The following is a 14439-nucleotide window of genomic DNA, read 5'->3' on the forward strand; positions in this document are numbered from 1 at the left end:
CTGGCTTTTCCATCATTTTGTGTTACAGAGAGCCGTACCAATCTGCAAGATAGTCCATCTGCCACCAGTAGAGGGCACACTGAGAGCACACCTGAGTTGATTGTTGATTCCTCCTACTACAGCAACTTCTACCAGCCATCCTGCTACCCGGCCTACTACAACAACCTGTACAACTACCAGCAGTACCAGGTGCCAAGGGCGGGTGTGGGAACTACATTGGGTGGGACTGCTTTCAAAAAAGCCCATTGCTTCTGAAAAGACTGCAAGGTTGATTGCGAGGGAAGTGAGGTGGGGAAGCATATTAGCCCATATAACTCTGCAATGCTTACCCACCTCACTTCCCCTGCATCAGCCTAGGGTCTTTTCAGAAGCAATTTATGCTGGTAAACATGGCAGATAATAGGGGTGAGACGTTTGTCGTGTGTTGATGCATCACAATACTTTACAACACGATACAAGGGTTTTTTTTTTCAGTTTTTTTTTTATAAGTTTAATTGTCGCCAATTTTTTACCCCGATTTTCTCCCCAATTTAGTATGCCCAATTATTATCTGTATTCTCGACTCACCGCTCGCAAATCCCATCCCCCCTCTGACTCGGGAAACGGCAGCTGGAGCGCGCGTCCTCCGAAACGTGCTCCTGCCAATACGTCATTTTTCGCTGTGCAGATCCACAGCAATGCCACCAGACTTATAGTGCCAGAGGACAACTCAGATCTGGCAGCTGCACTGCAGAGCCACAGGTGCCCGGTCGGCCACAGGGGTCGCTGATGTGCGGTGAACCGTGGATTCCCCTGCCGACCTAAGCCCTCCCTACCCGGGCAGCGCTCTGCCAATTGTGCGCTGCCCCCTAGGAACTCCCGGTCATGGTCGACTGTGACATAGCCTGGATTCCATCCACGTGGAGTGCCTTTACTGGATGCGTCACTTGGGAGCCCCCTTGTGATACAAGCTTGAAATGAGTAGCTGTAAATCATGAAAGATTGGCTGTTTGAACGTAAACTCCACTTGATCCTAGACATATCCCATTGTGAAATGAGCTGGCCAGACGCTTCTGGAATTTAAGCGTGAGTAGAGGAAACAAATGCGAGTTCTTAATTTTAATTTAGGGTTACAGTTGTTAACAAAAACTGATACTGACAAAAACGTGAAGTAAATTACTTACAATAATAAAAAGTTATATGAAATATAGAGGAAAAAAAACTTAGATACAAACAATAATAATAATAATAATAATAATAATAATAATAATAATAATAATAAGACAAAAAAGTCACTGTCTGCTTTAAAACATAGTTTGTCATTGGTCGATCACATCTAGTGAATTTTATCCAAATATAAGTGATAAGTTTCTTTTGATGCTCAGTATATTTGCTTGAATAACCCTTAAACTTTGATTTGGTTGAATATGTTACTTTCTTTAAAGAAATGTGTTAATCCTGATGAAAATCACTTATTTAATTCTAATTTTATAAATCATTTTAATCTAATAATTAAAATTATTTCTAACCACATTTAAAAACAGCACAGTGTAGAATAGTATACAAAATAAAATAATATACTCAACCTTAACTTCAAAAATACAATGTTTAAAATGTATGGTATAATAATAATAATAATAATAATAATAAAATAATAATAATAATAATAATAATAATTTATTGAGTTAAAGTTAAGCAGGATGCAAGCAAAAACACTGATGTAGTTAAAAAAAATGTTATTGATTAGACATCACAACTTAATGCTGAAAAAACTTAATATTTAGATTTTTCTAAAGAAACACATGAACGAAGTTTGTACTTTAATAGTTATCAAACACATTGCTTAGTATTTTTTTCCTCTCAGAAATGTGGAAATGAGATTTGGTTAATTCAGCTGAAATGGATATCTCAGGAACTCTAGTTGACATTCTGCTTTGTCTTTAAATTCAAACTAGTGCTTTAGTACTTTGTGGGAAATAAATATAATTTATTTTGAACTGAATCTGTGATTATAGAATTGAAATTTTAATTATTTTCAATTCTAATTAATTTCAAGTCCGTCAAGTAGAGATTAGTTTTTCATTAGTATCGTGGTTTGTGTATCGTGATACGTATCGTATCGTGACCTTGGTGTGTCGTCTCACCCCTAGCAGATATATGATCTAAGCTGAAACAACAATAGAAAACCACATAGTAGGATATCAAACAGGTAAGTAAAAAGGAAATATCAAGTGCTCCCTTGATATTTCATCATTTGATCATTCAATAATTTGGTTAATTTCTGGTTACCCTTGCTACAAGTACTGTATTTGATTTATTGTGTAAGGGCCTTCACTATTTAACTTTTTTCTGATGTGTAAGTCAGTGTGACAGGGAGTACCTACTCTGTCGCTGGTTCTTCAGTAGCATGTCAGCATCCACTGCTCTGTGTCCACCGTTCCCTCTCAGGCTAAAATGTGCGCTTTTTTCGCAGTAACTTGCAATAACTTTCGCACTCAGTTTACTAACTTTCGCAAGTTATTATCATAAATATCAACCTCAAGACTCCAGCCTCTTGAGGTAACCCTATTATTTTGAGACCATTCTTACAAAGCATTAACATAAGCATATTTGTGTCTGTCTTGCAGCTGATTCTCTGATTTCCCTCTGTAAACATGCATGTCACATTAGTGCAGAGCTCGCTTTGCCACCAGCGACTCTCCTGGTACAGGGGGGCGAAGCAGGCGTCTGGCGATTCTGCCTATAGAGTGCTAAAATCAATGAAGCACAATCTTCCTGCATTATTTAGAAGTATAAATACTCCGGTAAACATAAATAAGGATCTCAATACTCACACTCTGACAGTTTTTGTTCTATTTCCCTTTTAAAAAATGTCCATTTCAGAAATCATCTCAAGTGCTTTGAAACTAGTAAAAATGTAATCGGCATATTAGTCGAAAATACATTTAAGTATATTGTAATTGAAGATGACATCCCATGTCCAATTTTTTTTTTTTTTGCAAGTTTATTCATCATGTGACTTCACTCCATGAAACTCAACATGGCGGCTGTACAATCTGCAATCCTTAAAGGAAACTTTGCTGTAGAAAGGATGTACCCTACACACCGTTGGTTTCATAAAGACATTCTGTCTGGAGATGCGTCTTTTTAAATCTTGCAAATAACACTGCAGAATTAATTATGCATTTACATTAAAAGGGAAGCTATTTAAATTACAATCGGGTAATACATAGCAGTGAACCTGTATTAGAGCAACGAGTCAGTTAACCTGCCTTTATCAGTGTTTCATATTTTATCCTGGTTATTATTATAATGCCAGTAAAACGCTAAACTTAATTTGTGGAGTACTGTTCATAGGATTACTCTCACATGACATTGCTTGACAGGTACTAAACTTTCAAATTTTTATTGTTACTGTAAATGAGAGCAATAAGCTAAACAGGTCTTTTCAAAACACATTTATTTGTAGACTGAGCTACTGTGTTAGTGGAAGACGGTAAATATGATTCTCACAACTGTGCTGGACATTTGGTTTTCTGAACTGTTGTAATGTACTTCTTAGGTTTTCCTGCCTAATTTAATGCCAGCAATGAGCCAAGTGATGTCTATAAACATTATGACAGGTTTGAATTGTCTTCAGGTGCTTTACTATTATTATAGCAGCAAGAGTCTGATTGAAAATAAAAGTGGTAATATTTATTAAATGTACTTATTTTAAACTACCGACATTATATTTTCTTATTATTATACTTATTAATACATTGATATAAAGTGGGAACAAATGGAATTGGCCAATTTTGAAAAACAAAATTTGGTATTCCCAAGAATGGTACAGTTAGTAGCCCTAGAGATGGTTACAATTGAAGGCAGTGCAGATGCCAGTTTTATACAGTAGTAAAAGCAATTTTATGCAGGCCACCAGTTAAGCATATAGTCTGTATCTATGATAACAACCAACATGGCTGCATAGGATCAGAGGATGGTTCAAAATCAGAGGCAGAGCCACAATAAATGTCTTGTTTAAAGTAAATTGTTAAATTGTTGAGATACTTGTGTTGGAATATTGTTTCAAAATTGTATAATGCAACATAAATATATTAAAATGGTTAATCTGTGGCCGAATGTTTTGCACTGATAATGTACCCTTTGGTAAAATGGCAAGTTTCTCAGTATCTAAAAAGCTTAGAGGGAACGCTTTCGGTGTCTGATTCATTATTATTCAGTGACGACCCACGAATGTAACTGCGCCCTGTTACAGTCAGGTAGCAAAATAAAGAGGGAAGACTAGTTAAATATTAGGAAAATATGGCTGAGAAAAAAATATTCTTCATAAAGCTTCAGTTCAGCTTTCTCTTCCCATTAGTTCAAAATGCTTTTTTTTATACTTTACAGTTTTGTGGTCTCTGATATAATTATTTAAATATACTGTAGGCTAATAATGAGTTAAAATTAGCTTCACTTCAGAATCACAGTGTATTTAAGTGTTATTTAAGCGTGTACCATGATTAATAAAAGCACATTTAAAATGTATCACCATTAACAGAAAGATTGCTTTCCAAGTTGGACACAGAATATTCTCATATTCGTGCGCAATGTGAGTTCCTGTTTTTATATTCCTACAAAATGGACAAAGGATGAATTTACTACAGACAGTATGGTCGCACGAAGTCACCAGTACAGACCTTTCTGCAATAAACAGTGGCTGTCCAGCAAAGCACAGTGCTCTGACAAACTCATTAACACAGTCATTCTGCACCTTCTTTTTATTAAAGTGTGTGTAAAAGGAAGATACATGGATTGCTTGTTTCTCAGTTCACTTTCTTGTTTTAGTTTAATGTCTTGCTTATTTTTTAGTATATTCTTTTATTGTCATTGCGAACATGTACCTCAGTGCAGCAGTATTTGCAACGCTATGCATCCTCTGTCTCATCTAACCCACTTCTGCTATTTTTGCTTTTTGCATACTTTGAAACATTTGTTTTCTTTTGATTATTCATAAACTGATTTACGTTTTCTCTCCATTCCTCGTCCACTAATTTCAGTTTAGTTTTTGATCAAGCTAATAGTTACTACGCCCAGCAATTGCCAAAATAAACAAACTTTGATTGACCAACATTATCAGTTGATAATGTGTTTGTGAAGTGACAGAGAACCACATTTGAATGTTATTTGATAATCTGATAATCAAACATCTGCTGTATCCTAGGATACAGTGGAGGGCTGCTTATTACAATGTCAGAGTCAAAATAAACAGCATTTTAATCAAAATATTGTGTATTTCGTAGAAAATAGTACCAGGAAAATATACCAGAAAAATCAGGTATAAATCAGTAAAAACCAACGTCCACTTAAAAAAAAATCCTTAATTTTTTTGGTAAAATTCGGAATAAACCGGAAACGCAGATCACTAATTACTCAGTACAAACTATGAAATAAAATAAAACAGAGTAAGACTGAAGTAAATCGTTAATTCTGCCATTCATGAAGTGAAACAGTAGAGGGAGTACTTGGATGTTTGATTATGTTCAAGATGTCTCCATTACCATTTTAGTAGATTTATGCCTTTACTTACAAAGCTTTCTATGATCTACCAATATGTTATTTTTGGTCTATTATAGTAATCTTATTAATTATATGCAAGTAAAATTACCATAGGGTACATGTTAAACTTGTAATATTAGTATTATTTGCTACAGCTGGGTGGCATATGCAAAAACGTAGCTAAGGCGCAGTAGTTGGGTGGGTGTGAACATACAGTAGTTAAGCTCCAGAAACCCACAAAAAAATGCTGGGAATAAGCCCAATTAAACAAGCGGGGAGAAGCAAGTGTTTCAATAAAATGTGGCTCCTGATGTCTCAAAAAGACTTTATAGGCAAATTTAAATATTCATATAGTATTTTCCGCAGTGAGGCCAGTCTTTAAACGAATTAATCTTGAGATTCCTTATAGAAACCAATAGATTGAAAAATAACTTACCGTATTAGTATAGCTTGTTATAGGTTTCAACATTTAATCTGTAAAGAAGAAATCATTTGTATGGTGATATACATATACTTAAATGTGTATGTGTTTTATTATTTCTGTATTTTTATTTTTGTGGCCAGGTTAGTGAAACATATATCCCATGAAGCGATACTGTAGAACTAAAAGAAACTTAACTATGCAATTAGAAAAGCGTTTCAACAAGAAGTCTTTGTCAGTGCGTTACGTTTGTCTGTTGTTGACATGTTACTTTTGTAGTTTTTGTTAACTTTATTTTAATAGAACCTAGTTATGGATCCCATAAAGTTTATATTCAAGTAGAAGGAAGTTAAGATTCTTGTGGTAGTAACTGTGATGTAAAAGCTACTGCAGTACGTGTGAAATCAGCAGTGTGCCAACTACTAGGATGGCAATGATGGGTCACACACAGGTCTGTTGCACAATTCTTATTTGAAATCATGATTAAATGTAATGGCAAATTGTTGATAGTGGCTCATGTCAATCTGTAGCCTTATTGTTTTGGTTGGCAGGATTGTTTTAACTGGCAAGGTCAGATTCCCTTTCACAGAATGGTAATGCACCGTGTTGGCGGTTATGCCACCGTTCCGACTGACTGGACGAACACAGCGGAAAGGTGGGTGTGTCTTCATGGTGTGGTACCCCTTGTAGAGTGTTTACATTTTTAGTATTTCTCCATGCAGAACGGTAACTAATTCTGCCACTGGGAGTTCTGTAACCCTTATCCAATCTGGGTAATTTGGACATAGTAGATTAAGAGCTGTCACATGCATTCTTGTTAGTTTCTAAGACATGATGCTGTAATATGAGATGTTTAATCTGATTACAGTGTTTAGTAGTCATATACAAAAGGCTATAGTGCAGCGCCCAACATCAGTTCCATGCAAAGCATGCTCAAGTGTAGATAGGGAGTCATAGACTGGTAAAAAGGATGTGTTTGGCCACTAAGAAATGCACTATAGGGCCCCAAAACATTTGAAGGACTGTTTTAAGAAATGTTTGTTTAGGACTGTTTTTTTAAAGCCGATTAATTAAACCAAGTTTGAGGTTCGTGAAACACTGTTTAACCTAATACAATGTTTGTAAACAAAAACAGTCCTTAAATAAACATTATTTAAAGATTTGTGAATAGGGACTATTAGAATTAAATATATAATGTGTTGTGCACAGTACCAGTGCAGAAAATACAGTAACATTATTAACAGGACTGAACTTTATGGGACATTGTATTTACTATAGTTTATAGTGGTTAGTATAATGCTTTTCTGTACATTTCTAATATTTACTGTGCTTGTTTATTTTACTACAATGTTCTATGTCTTCTGGGTAATGTAGTTTAGAAACCAATCCTTTAACCCTTCTTCTTCGGTGAACATTCTACCTGTTTGACCTCTGACTGATATAACGTGACTTTTGGCTTGTGTATAAAGACAAATATCCACCGAAAGTGTACCGTATTATACCTTTCTAAACAGCTTAGTGTCTGAAGATTATTAAGAGAATAACATTTTCACTCTGATGAAATATACCATATGATTACCTAGTTTGAATGTAAAAAATACATTTTAAAATGTACTTTAGAAATATCTCCATAATTGTAATTTAGTGATCTCCTACCTACAAACTGTAAACATTTCAGTGATAGCCACAACTCTCAGGAAGTAGGATCAGAAAGAATTTTATAAATCCTGTGTCTGGTTTTGATTTTATACTAAATGGTTTGACGGGTGTGTAACGTGAAGAAGTTCACCATCAGATAGATCTGTGTCAATTCATCAGCATGTTCTGTAAAAAAAAAAAAAAAAATATATATATATATATATATATATATATATATATATATATGTAAAGCTATTTATGTAAAGCTATTTAGTATGCTCTCAGGTAATGCTGTGCTTTAAAATCATGGTATGTACAGTAATCGATACTGAAACCTAAGATGCTGAAATGCTAGATTTTTCTAGCATTTTGTATCTTGGACAAGAAGTTTTTTGCAAAAATCGCACACCCCTGGGTTATAATAAAATGACATACTGCGCTAATCCTATGTTAATATTTTTCTTTCATTTGAAGTAATACAAACATAAATTGTGACTTTTACAGAATGAATATAATGTCTAATTTCACTTTGGCTACTTGGTGAACTATTTAAAGTAGTGCTTCTTGGCTAGCTAGAATGTAGTGACAGGACTTTAGAATGCATGCATAGGATAAATAAAATAAAAAAAGTTTTCTATACAATAGGTTGTTTTTTGTCTGCCCTGAGATTGGTAGATATGTACTCATATCTTAGGTTATTAATTTTGTAGATTTATGTTAAAAGGTATCCCCTTGTAGCAGAGAGCTCATGTGTGAAACAAATTAATTATTTATTTCTTCAAGGATCTAATCTAAATGTTCTGTTTTCCGATTGTGCTGATAGGGCCATATCTCATGGTGTCAGAGCAGTCGAGATTCTGATGGTAACATATTTTCTCTTGGGTCACTGCCTTTCAGACAATAGCAGGTTGGAACAGAATTGCAAAGGTTAATTATGTTGTCTGTCAGGGAGGAGGACACAATAAAAGCTTCAGATATTTGTCATATTTATGTCGTAGAAGTAGAACTTTTACACTTAGCTGTTTACTGAACTAGAAAATGCTTGCATGTGAAAACTGTTTAAAAAATCAAATTAACATTTCAGTTCTTCACTTCAATTAATAACAAACTGTAGAGATTGATTTATGGTGATACGTTTTGTGCAGCAATAGTGATTTGTAGGTTTAGCAGTCAATTGTTTGTCTTGATAATAAATTTCAAAATGCTTATTACAAAAACAATGGATAGCCAGATAGGTGAGTGGACAAATTGAACAGTCCCTAGGCACAGTACATTTGTTGAAGCAAGGTGAATATGCTCTGAATCTGTATGGTAAGCCTTCCATATTTACAAATATCTGTAAACGTGCGTGTGCTCTAAACTGCAGTAAACACTTACGCATTGGCAAATTTACAAAGATGCAGAATTAAGAGACCAATTGTAAGCAATACACCATCTGTTCAATGGTATAAGCTGTTCCAAGTAAGAATCAAGCAAATAAATAACATACTTTTAGTGAGTGGCTAAACATTTAGTTGTTGTAAACAAAAATGCAGTGTGTACACATTTAATTTGACACCCCTAGTGATAAGGGCCAACCTTGCACTTACTTTGTGTAGTACAGTATTTGTTATCTTCATGGCATAGAAATACACATGAACATTGCACCTTACAGTTTCTATGTAACTTTCATTGATCAGTGTATTAAACTTAAAATGTAACACTATGGCGTTTTTCCATTATTTCTGTTTATACTGTGTGTATTATGCACTTTAAATAAAATTAATTTATTATGTAGCAAAATATGATAACCTTCCTGATTTCACCAAAAACACCAATAGAAAGACACATTTTTGTAAGGATTTTTTTGACAAGCTCTTCCCTTGAAGAGCTGAATGCTCGCTTTAAAAAAATAGCTTTTTTTCTGTCTGCTGGATGTATTAAATATTTTTCAGAGCTTTGTGGATGACAAATGCACTGGATTTATTTTGAACGGGATTACAGTACCTGCTCATTGCAAGACGTAAGATATCTAAATATAATAATACATTTTAGACCTGCAGTATAACATTTAAACATGCATTCTCAACATAAAAATATATAACAAAATGTATTCATCTGAATAAGGTTGTTTGGTAAGAGCGATATTCCATGCCATACAAAACTTGCTTGAGTGGTTACATCAGCTTCTTTATTGAACACCAAAAGGAGAATCTGCTGACTGCTGAGGCGTGCTTTTAAAGAGGACAGCTTGTTTCTCCTCAAGTCTGACCCAGGAGGATATTCAGATGAAAATTTTTTGTGATTTGTTTCATAATGACGTTTGAGGTTGCACGCCTTGTACAGACTACAGTTTGTAAGCGGTTTGTTGCAGGTGAGACAAAGAGGTTTACCACTGTTTTCAGTGAAAGCACATTTCCTCCCATTCTGGCTTAAAGCCTCTTACTTTGGCTTATTATTTGTGGATGGTTTGTTCAGTGCCATTGTCTCCACAAAACAAACAAGCACTTAATTCAAAATTATGAAACTGACTTTCAGCTGACATCCGGCTTTCACTCGAGGTGCATGAAATATGCATGTGCCAGTGCACGGTGTCAAAGGTCATCAAGTGACCCAATGTACTTGCAGCATACATGCAGGCTCAAAGAAACTGATGGTAGAGAAGGGGAGACAAGAAAGAATAATAAACATGAATGAATACAGAGAACAAGAATAATACTTTTTCTCTCTTCTATTTTCATTTCATTTATTATTCTTTCTTCAGTTCATTTGAACTGCAAAGTGTGTGTCACCCAGTATTTCACCGGGAGCCACGCTTGAACTGCCCGGGAGCCACATGCGGCTTATGAGCCATGGTTTGGACACCTCTGGACAGTCTGTCATTGGCCAGAGACTGGGATATACGAGGGTATGCATCTTCCCCAGACAACAGTTTACTGTGGGAAATTACATTACAGAGCTTTACGTAGATGTGTCCTCATGCTGAGAGGCAGGACCACAAAATAAAACAATGAAGATTTAACTACGCCTTTTATACTTCATTTTTATTAATCATTTGAGAGGTTTTTTTTGTTTTTTTTTTTTAAATCTTGTTATGAATATTCCATATTAAATGTTTACATTGCACGCATGTTGCATAAACTCTGTATCTTGGAACAAATCTTCCACCGTTTAGAATCATTTTGAAGAACCTTGGTGGAATGCAGGTAGAAAATGAAAATATAGGGGTAGTGTACAAAATCCAGACAGCTGATGGTGCCAGATAAGAACCCTTCAGGTAGGTAGGAAGTAATGCAGAATCTCCCTGCTCTGTGATTTACTGGAAAACTGCATCCCAGCAACAGCAACCTCCTGATTTTGAACTCACCTGTAAAACTGGATTTATCCCAATCCAGACATAAAAGGTATTATGATCACACTGTTAATGCAATTCAACGAATTAATTAAAAAAAAATCTATTTGAAAAGGCAACATTCAGAAGCTTGCTATTGATACATTTCTTTAAACAAATGTGAAAAAAAACGTTTTGTTTAATCACCGTCCTTCATGGTGTTGTGTATTGCACCAGTCCACTCAACATGAGCTTGATATGTTAGAAAGAGGGTAAAATTGCAGTCAGGACTAAACAAATTATAACCAACTGCTGAACAAAAAACCTTAAGAAGGTCAGTGAGACAAACCAAAATGTGTGACTTACTCTATTATTGTAAGCATGCAGTAAAACCTAAACTGGCTCATATCCCTGTAAATTGTAAATCTATTATCTGGGGTAGGCTCAAGCCAATAGGTTGAGTTAATAGACTAGAGCACTGATGCTGACCTGGGCACCTGCAGTACAGTAGGTTTGATTTCAATCAGGTCAATTATTCATTCTAACAAAAAAGTTTGGATTTAATTTTGTTGACTGAAAATCGTTTCATGTTCATTTAGTTGGAATGTTTTAAATGTCAACTACACTTAACATAAATAATATTAAAAGCCAGTTTTGTTAAATAACACTTTATAAAGCTGTCATGAAGGGAATTGATCGTACAGACAATAAAAGATGACATATTGCCTGACAGAAAGTAAATTCTGTAAAACATGAATTAAAAATACATTCAGGTCTATAACAATAGCTTTGTGTTTGATAGGGGTTCTTTTAAGTTTCTAGAAAAGGGCTTTAGAAAGAAGTCTCATCTAATTAGTTTTGTGTCCCTGAGGTCAGTATTATATAGTAACAGTAAACAATTGATGGTGTTATAAAATGTTTTTTTTTACTTCTACGTAAAATGATTTTCTTGTACAAATGTATTAGAAATATATTTTAGGTTATTTCCACATTGTAACTTATCAGTAGCTAATACAATTCTAATTGTTAGGAATGTCATCTTTTCGGCACATAACATAATCAAATACTCAACACACAATACCATACTAGTAACATAAATCCTACAGGGAAACAAACAGCAAACGTGAGTTAAACATTTGAGTGAATTCAGTCACAGCTAGCATAGAATCAATTTTAAGTTTCATTAAACGTAAACCTTTTCAACCCAGGGGCTGACTCATAAAATGTGTGCCTGAAAAATATGGATTCCACCGCGCATAGATGCGATGGATAATCTGTGGATCAACTGTTTGTTTTTGTTCACAAACACAACCCCATTTCTGGATGTTATTTATATAACAGTTAGCTGTTTTAGTATAAAAATATAATTCAACTGTACTGCATCTTAGATGTATCACCAACCAACAGAGTCATGCATCAGATCACTGCAGTGGTTCTTAGAAGCATGTGTCCATGTGGGTTTAGGAGCAGTGTCAATGTGCGTGCAGTGAATGGTTAATAAATGTATTGTTAACTAATATGAATACGATTTTGCTTTCTTACACTTGTTTTCTATGAAGATGCAAAACAATGAGAGCTGTTTGTCCAGCCACAACATGACACCTCAGTACCGGATGCATTCGTACTACTCTGCAGCCTCTTACCTGGGCCAGGGCCTCGGCACTGCTGCATGTGTGCCTCAACTCTTCACCGTGGAAGACAACCCGACCTACACCGAGCCAAAGACAAGCAGTAAGTACAACATTTATATAGTTGCATCCTGAGAGGGCCCATGTGTAATTGTGAAGATTTTGTCAGTGCTGGCTTGAAAATCCGGGGTATTTCCTGTTTGCCCACTGACTGCACATGTAAGGTATTGCTATTACTGTCTGGCTATCGTAACTACATTGTGGATGGTAGAGGTGATTGATTTCACTCTTTTCTCTAGAAGAACAGAAACTATTTCAATGTGTAGTTTCATGTGTATTTCGTAAGGTTATTACCGCAAAGTGAAGTGGCAATCGGTTTTCAATGTAGGAGGATTTTTCTACCCATACAACAACAAAAAACACTTAGTATAAAAACACAAGTATAAGGCTAAACTATATAACAAACAGACCACAGAGTTATATTTTCTGTAACCACGTATTACATTTCTCATATAGAAAACAATTTCCCTTTGACCTCTGACCTAATATGCATGTATTGTGGTCATGTGACTTTTCAGGTAAAAAGTGCCGAATACTTTGATATTTTGGCTTTATGTTTGATATACAACTATATTTTAATTTGTCTACATTAGTGGTAGTAATTTTACAAAGATGTGCCACCACACATCATAACCTAATGATACCATATAGTGACCATATTTCATGATTCAAAACACACTCTTTTTAAATAAAACATTTTTGACATTTAATGGTGAAAACTAAAATAAAAAATCAATAGAAAATGTAAATTCATAATCCCTTCATTTTTACTTCATGTTTTTTTTAAATTAAGTTAACCGAGGTTTACTCTGTGTCTGTGTGTGTGTGTCTATATATATATATATATATATATATATATGTGTATATGTATATATATATATATATATATATATATATATATATATATATATGTGTGTGTGTGTGTATATGTGTGTGTGTGTGTGTGTGTGTGTGTGTGTGTGTGTGTATATATATATATATATATATATATATATATATATATATATATATATATATATATATATACAGTACCAGTCAAAAGTTTGAGTACACTTGCTGGAAACTAGGTTTTTTTCATAATTGACAATGTTTCTGTAAATACTTGAAAATGAAAACACATGTTACAATATACAAAACAAAACATAAGGAGTTTCAAAGCAATGTTCAAGAAAACATTTTTCAGCAGGAAATCTTCCCAGCTGTTCTCAGCAATTCCCAGAGATGTAGGGCACTTGTGGGTAGCTTTGCTTTGACTCTTCTGTCCAGTTCGTCCCATACAAATTCTGTGGGATTGAGGTCTGGAGACTGGGCAGGCCAGGTCATTAGATTGAGTTGTCCTTCACTTTCCTTCTTTGCCAGATAGTTCTTGCACAACTTTGAGGTGCATTTCGGGTCATTATCTTGCTGAAGAATGAAGGACTGCCCAACTAGCCGTAATCCTGATGGAGTGGCATGCCTTTGAAGTATGCTATGGTAGCCATGCTGGTTGAGCTTGCCATGGACTTGGTAAAGATCACCAACTCTGTCACTATCAAAGCAACCCCAGACCATGACACTGCCTCCTCCATGCTTGACAGTGGGAACCACACATGCAGAACTCATGCACTTACCCTCTCTCGTCTTACAAATACTTGGCGGTTTGACCCAAATATTTAAAATTTTGACTCATCGGTGCATAAGACCGACTTCCACTCCTCAGAAGTCCAGTTTCTGTGTTTTTTGGCCCAGGCAAGTCTCTTCCTCTTGTTCTGCACTCTTAACAATGGTTTCTTTGCAGCAATTCTTCCATTTAGGCCAGCTTCACGCAATCTCCTCTGAACAGTTGATGTTGAAACATCTGTACTTCTAGTAGCATTTAGCTG

The 14439-nt window shown here is 35.1% G+C and overlaps 1 protein-coding gene across 1 annotated transcript in view; it reads left to right on the forward strand.

The window, feature by feature from the left end:
* Window positions 1-14439, forward strand: part of LOC121295263 (doublesex- and mab-3-related transcription factor 1-like) — a 40601-nt gene that overhangs the window by 10021 nt on the left and 16141 nt on the right. Inside the window, exons 3-4 of the mRNA XM_041219748.1 lie at window positions 29-189; window positions 12449-12620. Of these exons, the coding sequence (XP_041075682.1) occupies window positions 29-189; window positions 12449-12620 (333 nt within the window). The remainder of the gene's footprint in view (window positions 1-28; window positions 190-12448; window positions 12621-14439) is intronic.

This window comes from Polyodon spathula, chromosome 1 (assembly GCF_017654505.1).
Source record: "Polyodon spathula isolate WHYD16114869_AA chromosome 1, ASM1765450v1, whole genome shotgun sequence".
Taxonomy (NCBI): Eukaryota; Metazoa; Chordata; class Actinopteri; order Acipenseriformes; family Polyodontidae; genus Polyodon; species Polyodon spathula.